Consider the following 25,204-nt stretch of genomic DNA (forward strand, 5'->3'; position numbering starts at 1 on the left):
GAGGCTGGCAATCTGGGGGTAAAAGTAGAAGTCGGCGGCGTTGGCCGCAATGGCGGGTGCGTTGGCCGGCTGACCACAGGTGCCGATACATGTTGTTGCCCTACTGTTCCCTGCGAGCTGTCCTCCCTGCTTCTTCTAAGTCTTATTCTCCTCCTGCCTCTCTGACTCTCCGTCTCTCCATCTGAACTATCCTCCTCTTGCTCTCTTCTACTGGGCACCCACAAAACATCAATCTCCTCATCATCATTCTCCTCAGATGCATCAATTTCTTCTAACAGCTCACAGAAGGAAGCAGCAGCGGGGACCTCCTCGTCATCACTCATTATGTCCATCTCTGTTGTGTTCTCTGCCAGAATTAAATCTGGTGTAACGTCCTCATCTCCTTCATCTTCTTCTGCCAATAATGGTTGCGCATCACTCAGTTCAAGAAACTCATGTGAAAATAACTCCTCTGACTCCAGTGAAGAAGGGGCGCCGGTGGTGGAGGAAGTGTTACGTGGGGTGCCCATAGCAGTGGAGGATGAGGATGTTGTGGTAAAGTTAGAAACGGTAGAGGATGGGGTGTGCTGTGTAAGCCAGTCAACTACCTCTTCAGCATTTTGGGAGTTCAGGGTCATTGCCTTTTTAAAACTGGGCAATTTCCTAGGGCCACAGGATAGCATAGCAGCACGGCCCCTAGTGCCTCTGCGTGGCAGCCTGCCTTTGCCTGGCATTATTTTTAAAACAAAAACAACAACAACTCAGGTGGTGTTTCTGGAGACGGTATTATTATTGATATTTAGACAGAATGTGAACAAGCTCACAGAGCTAGATGGGAGTTGTTTGAAAATGAAGAAGAAGAAGAACACACTGGGCAAACAAGGCCTACAAGGTCAACGTATACACTACTACAGCAGTGGATACGGAATATATTATTGCTGCCTGAAAAACGTCACTCGGGTGGTGTTTCTGGAGACGGTATTATTATTGATATTTAGACAGAATGTGAACAAGCTCACAGAGCTAGATGGCAGTGGTTTGAAAATGAAAAACACACTGGGCAAATAATGCCTACAAGGTCAACGTATACACTACAGCAGTGGTGGATACGGAATATATTATTGCTGCTTGAAAAACGTCACTCAGGTGGTGTTTCTGGAGACGGTATTATTATCGATATTTAGACAGAATGTGAAAAAGCTCACACAGCTAAGTGGCAGTGGTTTGAAAATGAAGAACACACTGGGCAAATAATGCCTACAAGGTCAACGTATACACTACAGCAGTGGTGGATACGGAATATATTATTGCTGCTTGAAAAACGTCACTCAGGTGGTGTTTCTGGAGACGGTATTATTATTGATATTTAGACAGAATGTGAACAAGCTCACACAGCTAAGTGGCAGTGGTTTGAAAATGAAGAACACACTGGGCAAATAATGCCTACAAGGTCAACGTATACACTACAGCAGTGGTGGATACGGAATATATTATTGCTGCTTGAAAAACGTCACTCGGGTGGTGTTTCTAGAGACGGTATTATTATTGATATTTAGACAAAATGTGAACAAGCTCACACAGCTAGATGGGAGTTGTTTGAAAATGAAGAAGAAGAAGAACACACTGGGCAAACAAGGCCTACAAGGTCAACGTATACACTACTACAGCAGTGGATACGGAATATATTATTGCTGCCTGAAAAACGTCACTCGGGTGCTGTTTCTGGAGACGGTATTATTATTGATATTTAGACAGAATGTGAACAAGCTCACAGAGCTAGATGGCAGTGGTTTGAAAATGAAGAACACTGGGCAAATAATGCCTACAAGGTCAACGTATACACTACAGCAGTGGTGGATATGGAATATATTATTGCTGCTTGAAAAACGTCACTCAGGTGGTGTTTCTGGAGACGGTATTATTATTGATATTTAGACAGAATGTGAAAAAGCTTACACAGCTAAGTGGCAGTGGTTTGAAAATGAAGAACACACTGGGCAAATAATGCCTACAAGGTCAACGTATACACTACAGCAGTGGTGGATACGGAATATATTATTGCTGCTTGAAAAACGTCACTCAGGTGGTGTTTCTGGAGACGGTATTATTATTGATATTTAGACAGAATGTGAACAAGCTCACACAGCTAAGTGGCAGTGGTTTGAAAATGAAGAACACACTGGGCAAATAATGCCTACAAGGTCAACGTATACACTACAGCAGTGGTGGATACGGAATATATTATTGCTGCTTGAAAAACGTCACTCAGGTGGTGTTTCTGGAGACGGTATTATTATTGATATTTAGACAGAATGTGAACAAGCTCACACAGCTAGATGGCCACTGGGCAAATAATGCCTGCAAGTGCACTACTATTGGTGCACTACTATGAAGAACAGCAAACAGCACTGGACACCTTAAAGAACAGTAAGATAAGTAAAATAAAAAAAAAAATTATATGTATATTAAAAAAAAAAAATATTCTCGGGTTGGTGCTGCTGAACTACTAGGAGCAGCACAGTAGCACACCAGTCCCACTCCCCAACACTGCTAGACTAATAGCACTTGGCTGTTAAAGTAGCAAAGTAAAACAACAAAAAAGAAAATAAAAGCAGTCCTTACAAGGACTATTGGGTTATTACAGCAGTCAGCAGATGAGATCAGAAGAGATCAGTGCCCACAGCAGGCAGCTACATACAGAGCACTGCAGTAGAAGGTAGATTACTAGCCAGCAAAGCTACCCTAAAATGTCCCTCAAATCCCTGCAGACTTCTGTCCCTCCAATACAGAGCAGTATCAAGTAGATTACTAGCCAGCAAACTTACTATCAACTGTCCCTCAAAATAGTGAAATCACTAGCAGCTCTCTCCCTACACTAGCTCTTCCAAGCACACACAGGCAGAATGAAAAAACGCTGCAGGGCTTCAGTTTATATATGGAAGGGGAGTGGTCCAGGGGGTGTGGGGGTGGTCCAGGAGGGAGAGCTTCCTGATTGGCTGCCATGTATCTGCTGGTCTGGGGTGAGAGGTCAAAAAAAAGCGCCAGGTAAGGCGAACCCAAAATGGCGAACGTCGCGCGACGTTCGCAAACTTGCGGCGGACGCGAACAGCCGATGTTCGCGCGAACAAGTTCGCCGGCGAACAGTCCGCGACATCCCTATCAGCATTGTTTTGAGTTGTAACACAGGCCGGACAACATTTCCCTACTCCTCCTTTATGTTGGCAGAGCCATGCAAACCCTAGTGCACCCTGTTCCATGTTGAAGTCAAGGCTCCTGGGACTTGAAGTCCACTCACTAGGTTTCCTTCAGCTTACACGAGCAGAAGTTTTCTCAGCTAATTCAGCAGGCTGAGATTTGGGAAAGCGGGCCACGGGGTGGGGTTAGTTTCCATATTACACTCTATGGGAAGGGGTGAGTAGTGGTGGTTGGGACTGCAAGATATATGGCCCTAACCTGCAGAGAGAAATGTAAGTTTCAGAACACGGTAGGCTGTGCATTTGGAAAGCAGAGAAACTTTGAGTTTCAGAATTCATCACTTCCACATGCAACAAGGTAAGGAAGGTGTTGAACAAGGTGAGGGAGGGTGGAACAAGGTGAGGGAGGCGTGGAACAAGGTGAGGGATATAAAAAGGTGACGGAGGCGTGGAACAAGGTGAGGGAGGGAACAAGGTGAGGGAGGGGTGGAACAAGGTGAGGGAGGGGTGAAACAAGGTGAGGGAGGGTGGAACAAGGTCAGGGATGTAAAAAGGTGACGGAGGCGTGGAACAAGGTGAGGGAGGGGTGGAACAAGGTGAGGGAGGGGTGGAACAAGGCGAGGGAGGGGTTGAATAAGGTGAGGAAGGGGTGGAACAAGGTGAGGGAGGGGTTGAATAAGGTGAGGAAGGGGTTGAACAAGGTGAGGGAGGGGTGGAACAAGGTGAGGAAGGGGTCGAATGACTCCCAGCCTAAGGAAGTGGGGAAATGGTCTGCATGAGTCAGAAGCAGACCATGATGGTGTCCTCACAATTTGAGGAATCATTAATCCTGCCTTGAATCTTGCATCAGGCATTAATGATTTGGAGAAGTATTACAGCTCTGTGCAGTCCCAAGGAACAGAACGGTGTCTGAATGCTAAACAAGCACTCATCTGCTTTGATAAGTGATGGTAATCTACCCCTTAGTTTATGGGTTCAGCATTGTCAATCAATAATATATTTACACTGTTCCTTACCTGAAGAGATTGCTGTGTTACATTCCCAGTGTTGGATACAATCCCACTGAATGAGTCAATCAGGCCATTTGCATCTACTTTATCTGACGCATACAGTTTTAGTCCTCCTGAAAGATGAATAGTAAGCGTTGATGACAAGTGGCAAAAAAAATTCAGATAGTACATCAAAAATCATTTAACACAAACCTTTCACTATACAAGTGTCATATAGTGTCCCTATGAATTTAGCACACGTTTCTTGAGCACCTTACAAGTTTTCTAAAAGGTTTTGTAGGCACATCAGTTATAAGTTCATATCAGATACAGCCACTGAATAGGTGAATATGTGGGAGTATGTAAATATTCTGTTTGCTGTGTCCTAGACAAATCATTTGTGGATAAGACTTAAATCTATACATTATAATAGAAATTAGAAGCTATTGCAGAGTTCTGTGGCCTATATAATGGCAAGGTATGATTACATCTCAGGGACATCTCATTTCTTAGAATCAACAGTCGATATTTTCTTCTAAACATGTATATATATATATATATATATATATATATATATATATATATATATATAGCAATATATAGCAATGTCTCAGCACTCACAGGATGTCTGAATATGTGACTGAAACATTGATTTTGCACAATAAAAATTACGTTTTAATTTTTTAAGCAAGTCCTGTGAGTGCTGAGTCATTGCTGTGGATGAGCTTGCTGATCTACCACTTGGCAGTTTCTGGATATTTTTGTGCGTGCCCTCCATTACTACCGTATATACTCGAGTATAAGCCGTCCCGAGTATAAGCCGAGGTACCTAATTTTACCTCCAAAAACTGGGAAAGCTTATTGACTCGAGTATAAGCCTAGGGTGAGAAATGCAGCAGCTTCTGGTAAGTTTCCATCAAAAAATTGAGGCTTTCTGCACCCATTGGAGATGCCGGCGACTATTCTTGGATGCCGGTGAATATTCTTGGAGACTATTCTTGGACGCCGGCGACTATTCTTAGGTGCCGGCGACTATTCTTAGACGCCAGCGACCGTTTTTGCGCTTGACCCGTGTATAAGCCGAGGTAGAGTTTTTCAGCATATTTTGGGGGCTGAAAAACTCGGCTTATACTCGAGTATATACGGTATATATATATCGTGAATAAAGTACCCCCTCTTGTAAAATATAAGGATATTATAAGTTACCGAGGAGTTTCATGACCATATAAAAAGTGTTTTTATACAGGTCATGGGCATATATAAATGTTATTGGGCCCTACAGCAAATTCATTTTAGGGCCTCCAACATATACAGAGGTTGTCCTGTTTTACCAACATATGTTGAAATTTCTCATTAATCAGGGCCTCATTGCACCCCTATACCTCCTGGGACTCCTGCAGCCGCAGGGTCTGCTTCCTCTGTAGTTACGCCCCTGTGGTTTGTGCTTGCTTCATCACTTTGAAAAAGATTGTGGGAGCAGCCATTTTTTGTCTGCAAATTTTTGTGTGGCGAATTTTCACGAAAAATTCTCACATCACGAAATGCTGAATTTAATTGAATTCACGGCTGGCGAATAAATTCACTCATCACTAATAAGCATTTCCACACATTTTTTAAACAAAATATTTTCACTCACCTTTTTTGGGGTTCAGTAGTTTTATTTTTAATTGCTAACAGTACAATTTTGAATTGCAATATTAAAAATAAATATCAGATTTACTTTTAAGGGACTAATAGTGTCTGTAGGAACAACCTACCTGTGAGTTCTGCTAACTTTTCCAGGCCGGCATCTGCATTGTTTCCAAGAGCAATTGTGTGAATAATGGCTCCGCTCTTAATAACTTCAGGAAAACAACCACTAATCCCAGAATCTTCTCCATCTGTTAGCAGTACAATTTCAGTGCCATGTGTGCTCTGATCTAGATTTTTATTTACCTAAATATTGTACAACAAAAGTAGCAAATATTATACTCTGACCATATTGTTAAGTGATTCACGTGTAAGCAAAATGCTATAACTCTCTACCCATTATCCAAAAAGTTCTGAATTACTGGAATGCCATCTCCCACAAGCTCCATTTTAATTAAAAAAAAAAATCACATTTTTAAAAATAATTTTCTTTTTCTATGTTAATAAACAATACTTTATCCCAACCAAATATAATTAAAGGAGAAGGAAAGCTCCAATCCAAGGGGGGTGACAAATATTAGGGCACCCCCAAGAATTGTAAAGACTCACCTGATACCCAAGGCCGTGATCCTGTTAGCAGAAACCCGCAGCAGCCTGGCACAGTTGAGAACAAGCAATTCCAAATTACAGAAAGACCGCTTATCCAAAAAACCCCAGATTACGAGCATTCTGGTTAAAAGTTCCATACATGTATTTAAAAACAAGTACAGGTATATGATCTGTTAGGGACCTAGGGTTTTCCGGATAATGGATCTTTCTGTAATTTGGATCTTCATACCATAAGTCTACTAGAAAAATCATGTAAACATTAAATAAACCCAATAGGCTGGTTTTGCTTCCAATAATGATTAATTATATCCGAGTTTGGATCAAGTACATGTACAACTGTTTTGTTATTACAGAGAAAAAGGAAATCATTATTAAGGATTTTGATTATTGCTATAAAATGGAGTCTTTTGGAAATGGCCTTCCTTTCTTTCTGGATAATGGGTTTCTGGATAATGGATCCCATCTGTATATTTTAATAGTATTTTAAATACCTATATGATGGAAATTTGCTCAGGTTTAGAACACTCTCTTTTTCTAATTGTAGACATTAAGGGGCCGATTCACTAACTTCGAGTGAAGGATTCGAAGGTAAAAAACTTCGAATTTCGAAGTTTTTTTTGGGCTACTTCGACCATCGAATGGGCTACTTCGACCTTCGACTACGACTTCGAATCGAAGGATTCTAATAAAAATCGTTCGACTATTTGACTATTCGATAGTTGAAGTACTGTCTCTTTAAAAAAAACTTCGACCCCCTACTTCGCCATCTAAAAGCTACCGAAGTCAATGTTAGCCTATGGGGAAGGTCCCCATAGGCTTGGCTAACTTTTTTTGGTCGAAGGATATTCCTTCGATCGTTGGATTAAAATCCTTCGAATCGTTCGATTCGAAGGATTTTATTGTTCGATCGAATGAATTATCCTTCGATCGTTCGATCTAACTATCTGCGCTAAATCCTTTGACTTCGATATTCAAAGTCGAAGGATTTTAATTCCTAGTCGAATATTGAGGGTTAATTAACCCTCGATATTCGACCCATAGTGAATCGGCCCCTAAAACATTTTTGCAGTTTCATACAGCTAATTGAGGTTCAGAGCCTCCATTTCTGCAGCCCAAGGGTTTATTCAGTATGCAGGTGCCATTTTCATTGCAATACTACTCTCTATATCTATTCCTCCCTCTTTTCGAAAGGTTAAGCGAGCAACCAGTCTATGCAAGATTGCTGGCAGTACTTGAACTTCACTTGCTATTATGTTTATTCTTCATGTTCTTACATTATTCGGACCAGTTACGTTAATTTGTTCTTTCTTTGAATTTTTGAAGGATAAAACTCCATCACCTAGAAGATGGTTGTAGGTTATGCAGGTTCAAAAGTTTAATCCCTGTCTTATAGCCAGACATGATTTTTATAGCAAGCATGTCATGCTTCACTTTTTCATTCAATACATATGATCTCCGGGATTTTTTACCTCCAGACCTTGTCGAACTCCAGCACAGATGTTTGTACCACCAGTCGCTGCAGTTGGTAGTTTTAACTTCAGACTTTCCCGCTGAAAAGTATCAGTTATTTTAACTAGCGGGGATTTGACCTCGGCCCCAGTGCTAAATACAACGATACCAACATAAGCGCCCTGCTCCACTATTTGCATGATGTACACTTCTGATGCTTGATACAGCCGGGTGATGCGGTTAGCCTACACAGAACAGAAAGAGCCATCAGGTAAAGCTGGGACATTAAACATTTAGATTTAATATTAAACCTGAATAAAATTAGTGTCGAATATCAACTTGTGCCAGAATCCTGTGCCAAATTCACCAATGGGTCATAGCTATAAATCTAAGTTGATCTTATATAAGCTATCAGTTTTTCTGAATGTCTTTCTTTTCACATGGAAAAATCTTTTTTTGGAGGGGGTCTTGTGCCTACTGTTTTATTTAAGTAAAATCGATGTTTATTTTTTTTTTTAGCTAAAATGGTCAAGCAGAGAAACTCCAAGGTACTTCATATTTCCCACTTGGTTGTGGTTCCCTGGTTCTTATGATGTAGATAATTAGATTACCAGTGTACAAATAAACTTGACTACGTAATGGACTTCTGCTTATCTGTACACAAAACTGTCACAACTAAGGATAGAGCCAAACAGGGCTTAAACATGACCTGCTGCAAAACTCAAGCTGAGAATAAAGCCCTGCACTGCAATCAACCCATTACCTTGCCTGCACCAAGATGCATTGTGTTGGTCCAGATGCCCCATGTGACATTAGCCTAAGGCAGGGATCCCCAACCTTTTTCACCCATGAGCAACATTCGGATGTAAAAAGAGTTGGGGAGCAACACAAGCATGAAAAATTTTCCTGGATCAAGCCAAATAAGGACTGAATTTGGCTATTGGTAGCCCATATGTGGACTAGCAGCCTACAGGAGACTCTGTTTGGCAGTACACCTGGCTTTTATACAACCAAATCTTGCCTCAAAGCCTGGAATTCAAAAATACGTGCCTGCTTTGTGGCCACTGAGAGCAACATCCAAGGGTTTGGGGATCACTGGACTAAGGGGTCAGGGGAAGGGGTTATTCATACAGAACTCATTAACTCTATTTAAACTGTCTCAGCAAACTACAGGGGAGAAATTAAGCGTGAAAACAAAAAAAATGCTCTGCTATTGTTTTATAATAATAAAAATGTTTTGTAAAAGTATAGGAGGAATTCATTTTCATTTTTTGAGAAAAATGTATAAATAGATATATATTGTCTGTTTAAAGCCTCTAAATAGATTATGGGGTCATTTACAAATGCCCCAGTGCCAGACCATAAAATTGCCCAAATTAGTGCTTATTTACCCAGCATTTGCATTTGGGGAATTGCTGCCCTCTGCACATTGTAACAATTTCAGTGATGAGTAAGTCAGGGGGTGGAATGGGGGGGTGTCTACATATATAAATTAATACAACACACTCAAAGCTATAAAAAGCATTTGTAGCATATGGTGGTTTGCACTTTGTTTTTGCACTTTGCATATGACCCCTTATATTTATGGATATAATTAATCCATGGTAGCTAATCATGCAACACGATGGCCCGGTTTGTAAAGAATTATGAACACTTAATTATGCAAACGTTTGTGTTCAGTTGTTCAGAGAAACTAATCTGTTCACTTTCAATAATCTGTGCTAAAGCAATAAAACATCTGATAAGTTACTGTGGGAAAACATATACAGGATAACCTTTTCCCCTGAAGAGTGTAGGAGAAAGCTCCATACTGCCATGGTATCTAGACTTCAATTCTTTTTGCAAATAGATTTTTGTGATAGCATTTTCCTTCAATTACTTGATTTAGCGGTGTCTCAACTCTTTATATTACTTACATTGGCCATGCTTCCAGATATATCCAGAACCAAGGAGACCACTCTGTCCTTGTATTGCAATAGAGAAACCACAGGAGCTGGAATGTTTGAGTCCATTAACGGAGGACTGGATTGTATGTCAGACGACTTACTGATGACGTCCCATGTGCTCTGTTGGCTGCACAGACGATTTTGTTGGTTGGGTGCCTCTGAATTATGGCTACTGCTATTACAGAAGGCATGTACCTTTAAAAAAAAAAAAAAGTAAATGGTCACTAGACAACTGAAATCATATAACTATAGATGTATTATCATCATCATCATCATTTATTTATATAGCGCTGTCAAGATACGCACACTGTCATAGGTTCTGCCCACAGAGATGTTAGCTGCCTTACTAGTCCATAGTGAGCAACCAGTTAAAACTAGGATGCACCGAATCCACTATTTTGGATTCGGCTGAACCCCCGAATCCTTTGTGAAAGATTCTGCCGAATCCTAATTTGCATATGCAAATTAGGGGTGGGAAGGGGAAAACATTTTTTACTTCCTTGTTTTATGGCAAAAAGTCACGCGATTTTCCTCCCCGTCCCATAATTTGCATATGCAAATAAGGATTCGGTTCTGCCCGGCCGAATCCGAATCCTGCTGAAAAAGGTTGAATCCTGGCTGAATCCCGAACCGAATCCTGGATTCGGTGCATCCCTAGTTAAAACTCATATATATATATATACACAGATTGCCATTGTCATAAAATACAGGTGAATGCATAGATTTACTTTTAAGTGCAGAGAATAAGGCACATATCAGATGATATATGATTAGCTGGAAATTTTTTATGCACTATGCCTTTTGCTAGCTACTTGCAATGCACTGGAAGCTGTGTGTGGCCAAAAGAGAGCAGAGAATGATCATAAACAGAAGCAGGTGAAGGTGTGTAAGAAAAGCTATACAGAATAACAACTGCACTGGCTCAAAAATGTCATAAACGATCCGAATAAATATACCTTTATACTGAGCATTTACAGGAACAAAAGCAGAAGGAACAAAAACACACGGGGAAGGAGAGTGATTATCAATAACTAGCAGGCATGCCTGAACACTACCATTTCCCACAAAGTACTACTTATTGTATGTCACTGATAAATATTAGCCTGCAGCAATTTAAAAATGAACTTGCCCAGATCTTTTTTCAGTACCTGGAGCCTGGCGTCTTGTTGGTACTTGTAAAAAGTGTTTTTCTCTCCCATTATTTGTTATATTTTAGCTAATCAGCTTGCTTCACGGTTGCATAAAGATATACAAGTATTTGGAATTTATCTGCTTAGTGACGAAGAGGGTAACAAAAAGGCTCAGGGCAGACTACTTGTTGAAGTTTAAATAGGCAAGTCTTTAATATCAGTCTGCACTGAGCACTCAAATACGCTTGCTCCATAGCAGCTACTTATAAGTTTACTACTCCATCTGCCCAGTCTCCCTGCTAGTCTATAGCCAGCAACTGACACTGGGTGCTCAGTGTTCTCAGTATGTGTGCCACGTTTTTTTTTTAACTATTGATCCAAGTTTTTTTTATTATTGATCCAAGTTTTTTTTTTATTATTGATCCAAGTTTTTTTTATTATTGATCCAAGTTTTTTTAAATTGGGGGAGCAGCCAAAAACTGTGGTTCTGTGATGCTGCAATTGTATTCTTATTGTTACTTTTTATTATTTTTATGAACTCTAAAAACCTTTTAATTGCTGAAATTCAAAACCTGTTGAACAATAGCTAAATAATTATCAACAAAAAATAATTATTTCAGACTCACAGGTTCCATCATTTGGGCATACATAACAGATTCCTCCACATTGCTATCCATTTTGGGATAGAATTTGCAGTCCTCTTCATACAGCCCAGTGTTCTCGTCATATTCACAAGCTTCCAGATTGCAAATCCCCCTTTGGCATACCTCTATTAGATTTGAGCCTTGCATCTTCAAAGGGCACCTGGAAAACAAAACAAACGTTATTGTTTTTATGGAGGTTGTATTTTGCATTGATACATTATTACTTGTGGGATAATCCACTAGGCATAACTGGTTACTGATCAGTATTTCTGGAAAAAAAGAGGAATGCTTCACTGGAAGAAAATTTAAAGGGAATTTCTGATACAGGTATAGGATCTACTATCCAGAATGCTTGGGAGCTGGGGTTTTCTGGATAAGGGACCTTTCTGTAATTTGGATCACCATACACTATGTCTGCTGAATGTAATTTAAACATGAAATAAAACCAAACGATAAGTAAAACCAGACCTGTTTAAGACTGGGGAAAAAAGGTGACAACCCTAGGGTGGTCTGTGGGTAGAATGTTCACACCCCATACAAACTGCTGAACGGGCACCAGCTTTGTGTCACTGTATTTAGCACAGTATGAACTGTTCATCTTCGAGTGGTCCTGATAGGCTTCCCTGTCTCCTGCTGTATTCTGCCTACTTTATGCTCCTTGTGTGCTATACTCTGCTTGCCCTATTCTTCCTGGGTGTACAATGCCTGCGCTACTCTGCCTGTGTGTGTACATTACACTACCAGCTCTATGCTACCTGTGGGACGTAAGCCTGGTAGGGTTTTGTTCTGGGAGTTGTTAGCTTTTGGGAATCGTTGTAAGGTGTTTGATGAGTAATAGCACTGCAGTCAGCACAGCATTTGTTTTTTTGGTGTGCTGCCCCATTAATGTGGCCATGGTCTTAAAAGTTCTTTTGGTAACGTGGCTGTGGTTTAAAGTGGATGAGGTGGTTTAAAACAGGAGGTGGTCAACACTGGCTTCCATTATCTGCTCTCCACCACAGAGACCAGAAAAATTCCAGCCCTCTGTACCACAAAAGTTGGACAGCATTGGTCTTCATCACTAGCAATATTCATTAAACTCACGTTGAACAAGGGGGTATACTGCCCCTTTAAGGTTTTGAAACATGACATGATTATTTGCTATGGACAGGAATCACTGGGTTAAACCCTAAGTCCACAATGGCTGCCTAGTGGCAACCTAAACAATTCCTGAGGGCTACCCGTGGTGACTGCCATTTTTTTTTAATTACAGCATCCTATAGCTTTGCAGGGCAGTCAACTGCAGGGACACTATCCCAGGTATGGGATCTGTTATCCGGTAACCTGTTATTTAGAGGAATCCAAATTACGGGAAGACCATCTCCCATAGACTCCATTTTAATGAAATAATTCACATTTTTAAAAATGACATTTTTTTCCTCTGTAATAATAAAAAAATAGCACCTTGTACTCGATCACACCTAATCCTTATTGGAGGCAAAACAATACTACTGGTTTCATTTCTATTTAGATATTTTTTTAGTAGACCTAGGGGCAGATTTATCAAGGGTCGAAGTGAATTTGAAGGGAATTTTAGAAGTAAAAAAATTCGAAATTCAAAGTCATTTTTTGGATACTTTGACCATCGAATAGGATACTACAACTTTGAATTTACTTCGACTTTGATTCTAAGTAAAACTGTTCGAATATTCGACCATTCGATAATCGAAGTACTGTCTCTTTAAAAATACTTTGACTTCAATAGTTCGCCAAATTAAACCTGCCGAAGTGCTATGTTAGCCTATGGGGACCCTCTAATGCATTTTTCTAAGTTTTTTGTAGTCAAAGTAAAATCGTTCGATCGATCGCTGAAATCGAACGATTTTACTTCAACTACAAAACGGTCAAATTAAGTAAAAAAAAGTCAACTTCGATAAGTCGAAGTATAGCCATTCGACGGTAGAATTTCGAAGTATATTTCAGTTCGAAATTCGACCTTTGATAAATCTGCCCCTTAAGGTATGGAAATCCAAATTACAGAAAGATCCCTTATCCCTGAAACCCCAGGTCCCAAGCAGTCTGGAAAACAGATCCCATACCGGTAACAACATGCAGCAGCATAACCGCAGGGGTGTCGGACTTCCCCACTAAAAATCTGTGGAGGGGCTACCCATACCTGGCCACTCCCCCTCTACCAGCCCACCCACTCACTTCCCCAGCTCCATGATGCCCCCTCTCAGGTAGCAATTTTTAAAAGGGATGACAAATGCCAACAATTTCTAGTAACAATTACAGGATATCAAATTCTGAGCAAGATATCTAAGGTAGGACGATAAACAGGATACAGATGGTTTTGCATTTTCCTATTGGCATAAATCTATTCAGACTTGTAAAGTAAAGATTTGCAGTTGATAAGTAACAGCTGTAAATTATTATACAATATAAAACCTGCTGAGTAAACATTTGCCCTTTGAGTACAAAGAAATTATGTTCCTGAGATATACTAGAAGGCACGGTTACATAAGCATGGATATTCCAAAATGTTTAAAGGGAAAACATACCACCATTTTTGACACTCTTGTTAATTTGGGCTTATGAAGAAAAGGTACATAAACACAATCTGAACTTCTAAAAATATATGTACCTGAATTTTTTTTACACAGACATTACTGACTCCACAAATTGAAAGGAAACCACGATAGTCTGTTTTTGGGCTCTTTTAAGACCTGTTCCTAGGGTCGCCACCTTTTCTGAAAAAAATACCGGCCTTTCTATATATTTATCTTTTTTCCCTATTAATAAAATTGGGATCAACCATCATTTTTACCGGCCAGGCCGGTAAAATACTGGCCAGGTGGCAATCCTACCTGTTCCCCAGCCCCTTTATAATAGTGATATATTCTGGGACTTGAAGTTCCCCTACTTTTTGGTAAATCTGTGCACCACTTACTATGGAAAACAGAGACTTTATGATTTCACAACTGAACAAAGTGAGGGAGGGCTGCATTTTACTCCCAGTGAGCACACAGAGAGAATACCATGGTTTCCTTTCAATCGAGGGATCAAGTATGTTTGTATAAAAAATATATACATTCGTTTTTGGCAGATCTGATCTATATTTTCTGTTTAGCTATCATTGACAGTATAGAAAACATGTACATCTATACTATAAAATCTAAATTGTGTAAGAAAGGACCTGAGTCAAACAGGCAACATAATGTAGTCAATTCATACAAGGAGCTATTGATACAGGTTCCAGGAACAGGCATTCTATGCAGCAGAAAATATTCAGGGAATCCTAGAGGCTGCAAAAAATGGAAGTTGTATTACTAATCTATTCTAACATGTGAAAATATTGTATGTTTCATTCTCCTTTAATCCTCTCAGGACTATACATTATGTTGAGAGGTGAATTATAATCCCATTCGCACTCTACCTTGTTGCTTCAACTTTCCGATTTTCAGAGAGGTAGTAAGGGCGATTATAGTTGTATTCGTCAAAGACGCCCCAACGAAGGTGAGCCCACTCATGCACGAAAACTCTCCCTGTGTGTATGAAGAAAAATCAGACGAGTCTGCACAATTTAGGCAGGCAGAAATGTGTGCTAATGAGAAAATTGCATTTATATATAACTTTTATTGCCATGGATTGAGTATTGAATCTACAGCACTGACTGAAAAGGAACATAGTGCCAGCATTGCAGATTCTACATTTATGACTCTTTATTCTGTGCAGTGCTGATGTATATATAAAAACACACAGCGCGGCAAATCAAAGAGTTACTTATACTATGTGCTGATAAAGTGTACATATTAACCAAATCAATTTTTATATCAAATTAAATGTGTTTTAAAAGTAATGCAGATGCTGTGTTTAACACATTCTTGTATTGCATTAAGGTATAAGACACACAGGTACCTGAACATTTACAGATTGTATCTATTGATCAAGCTCCAACAATTAAACAATTTCTTGGAAACAAATGTCCTATTTTATATAAGAGAAACCATTTTTATACAGTCTTGTAATGAGCCATCAATGGTATTTGGTCCCTGTGTGTAAGAACTAAACCCTTTGTATTCTACAGAGCTCATCAGTTATCTGATATGTAAACATGACCCATTTTGCCCTATTCAACTTTTATAGCCACCCCATGACTACACAGAAACGTATTTATAGTAACTGTAGTAGGATATCGAAAGCCTACACTTCTTATCAGTGTAGTGTAACAGTATATTATGGGACAGATGCAATTCAATCAAAAAAAAACTTAATATGTCTATGGGGAAAAAGTAATAAACCCACTGTAGTTTACATTGAACATGTGACTTTATTTGTATGTTTTTGTAATAAAAAGGGCCACACAATGAGCTATCCTCATATCTAGGGACTACCTATATTCATTCTAAACAGAAAGCTGCCAAGCAAGTGTAAAATATCATTTACAAAGGCATCTAATTACCTCTTGGTCCATATATTGGTAGCATTTTCTCATCATTTACAAGGAAGTTAGGAGTGAAATGAATATATTTTCCCTTTTCTCCACAACCTCCAAACTGTAATGTATATGGGTCGTCCCCATGGATAAAAGGTGATGCAACGATTACATCTGCCTAAAACATTACATGAAAACAATTGTCATAATATTAAATTATCATTTATTACGCAAAAAAAAAAAAATTGGGGTAGAATTCCCATTAGACACCAATGACCAGAGGGTATGAAACGTTTAAGGTGGGCCATGCGGGGTCAGTATGTTCTAGTTTTAATGTGATTTGTAATAAAACATATTTTTTTAACTAATAATTGAGCCTTGGGACGTATATCTTGGATATATACATTTATAGCACATAGAATTCCCATTAAACTATAATTGAGTTAATCCTATAGAAAAATAGATGGTACGAAAAGGCATATGGCCCTTGGTAGCTGGCCATTTCACATTGCTGCTGTCCTCACCTTTAAGGAGACCAGCTTTTTTTAATGTTTCAACATACTTTTTCATGTAGTAACAACTCATATGCTGAGAGCTATTTCTACAATGAATTTGACTGATCTTGTGATAAGGAGGTAACTGAGGCAATTGCATAGCAGGTCTGGGAAAATATTCTTGAAATACTCCAAAGGGCTGTATATGGCCAGTTTTGTCATGCCTTTCCCAGAAGCTGTCCTTGTTTTTTTTTTCTTGATTTGTTGTAGCAAGTTTTAGAAACAAAGAACAAAAAAACTGCCAGGAAATGGGGAAAATCACCTTAATACATGATTTTGACTCATTGACAAAGCGGTGAGCAGAAAGGCTCCTATTATCCTTGCAGTTAATATTAATACTGCATTTTCATACCTCCCAAAATTTGAAAAATAGAAAGTGGGACAAAAAAAATCTACCAAATCCATTTTACAAAATGTGGCAGGCTATGAAAAGTTTGGACACCTTTCTGGGGATTTTAGGGTCAAGTTTTATGTGCTATTTTCCTTTTTATCTAATGTTGGTGAATTGCCCTTTAAGCTGAAAGTCACAATTTCTCCAAGAGACCTGCTTATCTTAAATAGTTTCAATTGTATCTTTGCTTATATTAAATTGTTACAAATGTATCTAACTGCCAAAAGCCTCTTATTTAATTACATTTCAGAAATGGTTTATCTTTTTCTGGTGTCATTGCAGAAGATCAAAGAGAAACTCGGGACATTTCAGTAACAATCTGGGACTGGGGGTTGAGCTGTCAAAGTCGTGACTGTCGCACGAAAAACGGGAGAGTTGGGAGGTATGCATATTAACTAAGGTCACATCACAATGGCACTGAATTATGTTAATCAAGGAAAATTGCCAAGGAAAATTGGCCTCCTCTAAAGTGCCAGTAATTAAAAACTCACATAAACACACATTAAAGTAATTGAGAACAATAATATATGTGTTTTGTAGCTGACACATTTCCTGGGACAAGTTTGGGAATTTTGAAGCCTGTGGGAAACTGTTGTAAGTACATTTGCCAGAGATTTCCCAGCCATTTGATCATCATCTTTCCAAACACTCCATGTGATGTGACATTGGCACACAGGCAAAATTGAGATGTTTCTATCCCCAAACACATTTGCTCACAAACATGCCTGTGCCATTTATTTACTGAATAAAGTACCCCCTGTTGTAAAATACAAATATTGTAAAATAATTGGTAACTTATTATATATTTTAAGTTACAGAGGAGTTCCATGACCATATAAAAACATGAGGCAGAAGTTGGATGGAACTCTGAGGTGACTTCTAATATCCTCATATTTTGCAGCAAGGCAGTACTTTATTTATAATAAAACACATGTTTCAGTGAGTGACGCAACAGAAATGACATCACACTAATCATCACCGATGGCATCACTAAGCACAGTCTTTAAGGACATAAATTACAGGATATTCATGGCTCTTGTGTATTATAACCATATAATTTATAGTTTGAGCATTTCTAAAATGACTATATTGATTATAAAATAATACCTCACCTTGTCGTACGATTCTAGTTTCGGCCTCCCATAAGAACTATTGGATGTCCATGAATTGGGGATCAAAATTTTTGCACTCCTTATATAAATTCTTTTTTTAGTAGCTTGGAACAAGTAAGAAGATGCATCGGTCAGCATTTTCTAAATAAGCAAGAAAATGATACAGAAAAAAAATCATGAAAGTGAAGCTAAGGCTAATATTGTCACTTTTCAAACAACAGCCCTGGTTTCTGTTTGGGCAAACAGCCTCTCTATTTTCAGTTAAAGGTTTTTCTATGAGTTTTTCAGTCGAGTTTTCAAATTTTTTAATTTTGATTATAGTTTAAGCATAACATAGGAGGGGGATATGAAGCCTTAACCTCCCCCAAAAGAGACCAACTTCCCTATATACTTAATTATATTACTCCCCTCCTATGTTAACACAGGTATGGGATCCCATATTCAACATTCTGTTATACAGAAAGCTCTGAATTACAGAAAGGCCATCTCCCATGGTCTCAATTTTAAAAATAATTACAATTTTTAAAAACGATTTCCTTTTAATCTGTAATAATGAAACAGTACCTTCTACTTGATCCCAGCTAAGATTAATCCTCATTGGATACAAAACCAGCCTATTGGGTTTATTTAATGTTTAATGATTTTCTAGTAGACTTAGGATATGAAGATCCAAATTACAGAAAGATACGTCATCCAGAAAACCCCAGGTCCTGAAGATTCGGGATAACAGGTCCCATACCTGTACATGAAGTTATAAGCTCTCCCATGTAAAGCTACATATCAATAGCCACCCTAAATATGAATATGACCATATTCCCCTAAAAATAAATACACCTTAATAATTACAATAGTCTTACCTTAATTTGTTCAATAATCTTCCCATCCTCAGGCACTTCTGGATTAACTGCTATAATTATATCTTCATATCCATTATTTTTCAGCTGTACCAGTGAGTCTCTTGCTAAATGTACAGACTGAAAAGTGGAAATCAGTGCAAGAATGTGCAAGAGCCTCATAGTGCCCAATCTCCAGCCTGAATGTGGCCTGTGTCCTACAGAAGAGGGTCAGTCGATGGCTTTTATATTGGTTTTCTGGTATCTTATACTGGCTAACTGCTATTTCCCTGGAAACAAGGCACAAAAGAACATTCAGAATCATTTTGCACTGGCTGTAACACATCACATTGATTTAAGGCAAACTTCATTTAAACTGATAAGCATCCTGCCAGTTTTATTACATAGATAAAGTTGGAAATGAGTGCCTTTCATAGGAATAAACTTCCTAGGTAAACATTAAACATAAACTATGTATTCAGGAGGCATTAGCAGATGCCATGTTCAACTACAAATTGATAGGTTTGCAGAACCTGCTGCCCAAGATGCCATTCATGTTCAGGTGTTTGGCTAATATGGTTGAAATTGACCAAACTGCCCAACCATCTGGGAGGCAATCTGTTCAAACGCTTAAGAAAGCATTACTTGCTACATTAAAAAAAGGGCAGTTGCATATCTGAGACGCACAGGGTTCAAAAAGCAATTGCTTCATAAAACTTTACAACTAATCTTTCATTTCTATCTCCAGAAGGTTGCAGTGGCCTGATGTAGCATGAGTTTCACTACTGTCATAAACCCTACTCTACAGGAAGTATTAAATGTTTTATTCTTCAAGTTTTCACATGCTTATCATAGCCAACACCCAGGCCTCACCTATTTGATGATAACTTCTAAGATTACACCTCCATGGTGCCTTATTTTATCCCCCAAAACCCTTCTTATTATGGCAGATACAAGGGAATGATAGAGGGACACAGCTTGTCATAGTGTCTTACAGTTCCTGATCATTATCCCAGTACAGGGGTAGTGGGTCTCACCAGATCTATAAATCAGGGGCACTGCACCAATTAGGTGAGTTGATAGTTATATAGTTAAATCAGGTTGAAAAAAGACAAAGTCCATCAAGTCCAACCCCCCCAAATGAAAACCCAGCATCCATACACACACCCCTCCCTACTTCCACACAAATTCTATATACCCATACCTATACTAACTATAGAGTTTAGTATCACAATAGCCTTTAATATTATGTCTGTCCAAAAAATCATCCAAGCCATTCTTAAAGGCATTAACTGAATCAGCCATCACAACATCACCCGGCAGTGCATTCCACAACCTCACTGTCCTGACTGTGAAGAACCCCCTACGTTGCTTCAAATGAAAGTTCTTTTCTTCTAGTCTGAAGGGGTGGCCTCTGGTACGGTGATCCTCTTTATGGGTAAAAAGCTCCCCTGCTATTTGTCTATGATGTCCTCTAATGTACTTGTAAAGTGTAATCATGTCCCCTCGCAAGCGCCTTTTTTCACTCAGCAAAGTGGCAGCATCCTGCATGGAACCTATAGTTCTGCACAATTTAGTATCATCTGCAAAAATAGAAACAGTACTTTCAATGCCCACCTCCAGGTCATTAATAAACAAGTTGAAAAGCAAGGGACCTAGTACAGAGCCCTGCGGTACTCCACTAACAACACTGGTCCAATTAGAAAATGTTCCATTTACCACCACTCTTTGTAGTCTATCTTTTAGCCAGTTCTCTATCCATGTACAAATGTTCCAGGCCAAAATTCCTTAATTTAACCAGTAACCTTTTGTGTGGCACTGTATCAAATGCTTTAGCAAAGTCTAAGTAAATCACATCCACTGCCATCCCAGAATCACGGTCCCTGTTTACCTTCTCATAAAAAGAAATTAAGTTAGTCTGGCAAGATCTATTACACATAAAACCATGCTGGCACAAACTCATAGTATTATGATTTGCTATAAAGTCCAGTAGCTTATCCTTTAATAACCCTTCAAAAAGCTTTCCTACTACTGACATCAGACTAACTGGACTATAATTTTGAGGCTGAGAACAGGATCCTTTTTTGAATACAGGCACCACATTAGCAATTTGCCAGTCTCTCAGCACTATGCCAGACCTCAATGAATCCTGAAAAATTAAGTAAAGAAGTTTGGCAATCACAGAGCTAAACTCGCTAAGTACCCTGGGATGAATACCAGTACCCTGGGATGAATGGCCCTGGACCTTTGTTTATCTTAACATGTTCTAGTCTAGTTCTGTAACCTTGATAAATTACAAGGTTGAAAGGGGCAGCAAGAAACTGCTCCTGGTAACTTTAAGAGCTGAATTAAATCTGGCTCATCTAGTACAGAGGGCAATATCAGGCTGATCAGGCCACACAATCAGATCAGATCACTGTGAATGCAGGCTTTCGGGCCAATATTACATATCAATGTAGTCCTTAATTAGAGGGGATTTTTAAACCTGACCATTGCTGCTAGGTGTTGTAGTTAAACAACATCTGGATATTCACATTTTGAGGCAATTGCCTGTGTGCAGCACTCACTCTGTTTTCTTGTAAACCTTTTAAAAACCACATGCCCAAAAGCCTGAGCAAGTGCTGATTTATGTGTGTGCATAGAAATGAATGTATGTGTCCGACCTTTTGCTGTGTGTGCTGGAATGATATCTTGTGTAAGCATAGCTTAGGGGCAATATTGCCTATGTAAACCCTAATTCCACATTCTACATTCCACTCTCATATAATTTTCCTTAAAAAATCCCTGGCATTTGCTCTCTTCATTTTCTTTTCTTGCACTGGATAAAATCTGCACTTTGTCACTTTGCATTTCTTGCTCACCTTTCCTAATGCTACTACTCAGCAGGAGTGCCCAAAGCTGGCACCACACTAAAGTATCTGTTTGTCTGGTTACTCAGTACCACTACTGTATTTAATTATTGTAATGCCTGCATACAATACAATTGTCTCTGCATATATTTGCCCCAGAAAAGGTAACGGAGAAAAACGACCATAAATAAAAACAATGCTTTTGTCACATAGAGAGATCAGGCAACTGCTAATAGTGGATGTTTTATTTCTATGGAACCAGTGAGCAACTTCACCCATAGAAAATTAATTGTTATTATTATTAATATCCTTTATTTAAATAGCACCAGCACATTTATGGAGAATAAATGCAATAGAAATATTATGTATAATACCCAAGAACATACAGCATGATACAGTATATATTATATGTATACAGCAAATTCTACTACTCTTCCTGTGTGACCTTAATCCTGGCTTGCAATGGCAGATCCCATCGTGATCCAAATAGCCCAAAGCATGCCCAGTTCTGGAAGGGGTCAGACCATGCAGAATGTCATGCATTCCATTTGGTCAATGTTTCTATTCAAGTGAAATTACAATGATTAGCTGAGGGAGTTTCCCCTTGCTCAAGTAAGTAGCTGCCAGCCGCTTTCCTCTGGTTGTCCCAAGTTTACACAATTACTGGCTAACCCTGCACAACAAAAGAGCTGGGGAGAGGAGGAGACTGCCCTCCAGCAGGAGTGTAAATAGAGATTGCAGATTAAAGATTGTAACTGTGTATGTACCCACCAAAAAAACCTTAAATCGGGCCCACCAAAAAAAACCCACCCTCAGTATTATTTTTCTTCTCCTCACTCAACCTCTATTCTTCTATTCTGTTTTCTTTACATACTATAATCTATTGTTCCATCTATTTAGCCCCTTTGTTCTAATAGAAATAGGGAATGGCCATGAAATAGGCCAAATGTTTAGAAGCAGGAGGGTCAAAAAGATAGAGCCGCTCCAAACTCACCCCTCCCAGGTGTTCCTCCCCCACTTGATGACACTCCAAAACTGGGTGATCAGCCACCAGCGCCTCTGCTGTGCCTTGGTAATAGAGAAATAAACAGGCGGCACTCTGGATAAAATAAATAAGGAATTTATTCCAACATTTTTCCCGAAACGCGTAAGGCAATGTGGATCCACCTCATGTTGGAATAAATTGCTTATTTATTTTATCCGGAGTGCCGCCTGTTTGTTTCTCTATTTCCGCTGACACCTGGGCCCACCGGGAGTTTTCCTGGTATCCCGGTGGGCCAGTCCGTCCCTGTATGTACTAAATTGACCTGTATGACTAATAGCAAAGACCAACAAAGGATTAAACAGCTTTATCTAAATCCTTACAATTAGATGAAATACTTAATTTCCTGTAGAAAATCAGAGCCTTTGGGTTGTTTTATACTAGGTATTTCAAAAACCCCAACACCAATTTTAGCATAATGGAAATGTATTTCTAAGCATTATACCACTGCACGTTCATTTAACATATTCAGTTATTTTAAAGTTATGTGTGAATGTACTGGTTCTGACTGCTGAAACAATGTAATAGAAGCCAGCTGACTAATAAACCTGGAGGACAATTCTGCTACACTGTTTCAAGCATCAGACACAGGGAACACAAAGGAATGAACAATGTAGTACATCATTACAAAGATGTGATCTTTGACACACAAACACCAGGAAATAGAAACATAACTGTATCTAGAGCTAAATGCAAGTGTCAGGGATCTCTCCAGCTGTGCATTGCTGGGAGTTGGAGTCGTGCAACAGCTGGAATGATCCCTGCAGTGCTCTGAGCACGGGGAGGAGGAACTTTAAATGCAGCCCTAGCATAGGTGGAATACAAAGCAGGGGAATATCTGAGCCTACATGGTGGGCAGACGCAGCGATTTACCCGAGACAGATGTAAATACTGCACCTATCCGCCCCACACTGCCCGATCTGCCGCTACTTCTTTGAAGGTCAGGCGCTCGCCTTTCCAACGCCAATCGCTACAGATCTGCCAGTTGCTGCTATACCTGCCCGTTTTAATATATAAGGATTTCTATAGGACTTATTAAGAGGCAACGTATCTGCCGTGTGTTATAGTAGCAGTAGAACTATAATAACCTTATCAACTCGAGGTCAATCGCTCCCCAGCCAGATGTCTTACCCGCTCGCTGTTCCCAGCTCAGTGAGTCGCTACTTCCCGCACAGAGTGGAGCAATGCGATTCCTGTCGCAGCAGGATGAATATATAGCGATTCCAGGGCTGGAAATTCCTGAACAATCTGCCTTTCCCCTTACCCCATGGGGCAATGCCACACCCACTGCAGAGGAGAACAGCCCTTTCCCACTGGGGGTTGGCTCGGTGAAGGTGTGTAGCACAGGGGATTAAGTTACAGGTAAAAAACAGAAAAGTAGTTCCTGTTATTAGATGCTGGGAAAAAAATATATATATATTTATCTATCTATCTATCTATCATCTATCTATCTATCTATCTATCTATCTATCTCTATCTATATATATATATGCAGGCATTAACAGATATACCAGAGTGTAGAAGTACTTGCTGCTCCCAGCATACACTTTAATACCACTGAGCCCTATATTTAAGAAGAGAGGGCAGTATAGGGAACAGATGACTTGTATTCCATAATATTACATTATTCCAACACCCACACACTATATTTCCGTTTAATATATTGAAGCTATATAACATTTCAAATTGGTTTAGATTCTTTTTCCTTCTCTGCCTCCGCTGATGACATATGTGATATTTTTAATTTTATTATAGCAAAGTTCTCAGCAAACAAATGATGATTCTCGTGGGCTTCTGACCACAAAGGGAAGCGGTGGGCGAATGTTGGGGGTACCTATTGGTTTTTTGTATTAAATCGGAAACAAGTCATAGTTTCTCTTATTTAATCCCAACTGACTTCATGAAAAAATAAGGTTGCCAAAATGCTGCAATATAGATACGCTCCCCCCCCCAAAAAAACAACCCCACATTGAATTAATATCACAAGTTGTTTCTGTGGCTTAGGGCCAGACGGGTCTGAAATCAGTCTGCTGAAATCCACAGGCCAATCTCAGCCCCTATTGAGGGCAATAGCCTCCCTTTTCTGTTCGCATCCGGAATCATCCAGAAAAAATTGAACTTTGCATTTTATGCCGAAAAAAGTGTGTTTACCCAAGTTGACACAATGGTTCTGAACAAGAAAGAAGAAGGAGGCTACTGCCCAGGGTAGAGGCCTGTGTATTTCAGCAGGCTGATTATGACTCTGTGTGGCAATACCTAGCCTTGCCCTAGCCATGTTGGCTCCAGTGCCAACACAATCAGCGTATTTTGGAGTGAAATGCAAAGTCTTTTGTTTCTTCACCAAAATCCGCCAAGTGTGTTCACGCCGGACTTGATACAATAGTTCTAGAAATTAATGGAGAGTGGCGGAATTTCACCCTTTGCGAAATATACCCCTTGG

At 39.5% G+C, this 25,204-nt stretch overlaps 1 protein-coding gene across 2 annotated transcripts in view; it reads right to left on the reverse strand.

The window, feature by feature from the left end:
• The window catches only part of clca3p.L, a 38,753-nt gene extending 14,705 nt beyond the window's left edge, over window positions 1-24,048 (reverse strand). Inside the window, exons 1-10 of one of the 2 annotated variants that reach the window (XM_018258599.2) lie at window positions 23,896-24,048; window positions 18,898-19,163; window positions 18,041-18,181; window positions 16,011-16,161; window positions 14,985-15,093; window positions 11,552-11,729; window positions 9,766-9,990; window positions 7,870-8,094; window positions 5,920-6,097; window positions 4,190-4,296 (exon numbers count right to left, since the gene is read on the reverse strand). In XM_018258599.2, the coding sequence (XP_018114088.1) occupies window positions 4,190-4,296; window positions 5,920-6,097; window positions 7,870-8,094; window positions 9,766-9,990; window positions 11,552-11,729; window positions 14,985-15,093; window positions 16,011-16,161; window positions 18,041-18,181; window positions 18,898-19,056 (1,473 nt within the window). In that variant the 5' untranslated portion in view covers window positions 19,057-19,163; window positions 23,896-24,048. Of the gene's footprint in view, window positions 1-4,189; window positions 4,297-5,919; window positions 6,098-7,869; window positions 8,095-9,765; window positions 9,991-11,551; window positions 11,730-14,984; window positions 15,094-16,010; window positions 16,162-18,040; window positions 18,182-18,897; window positions 19,164-23,852 lie in introns of both variants that reach the window. The other variant, XM_018258600.2, reaches the window with a different exon arrangement.
• Window positions 24,049-25,204: the final 1,156 nt, after the last annotated feature.

This window comes from Xenopus laevis, chromosome 4L, assembly GCF_017654675.1.
Source record: "Xenopus laevis strain J_2021 chromosome 4L, Xenopus_laevis_v10.1, whole genome shotgun sequence".
Taxonomy (NCBI): domain Eukaryota; kingdom Metazoa; phylum Chordata; class Amphibia; order Anura; family Pipidae; genus Xenopus; species Xenopus laevis.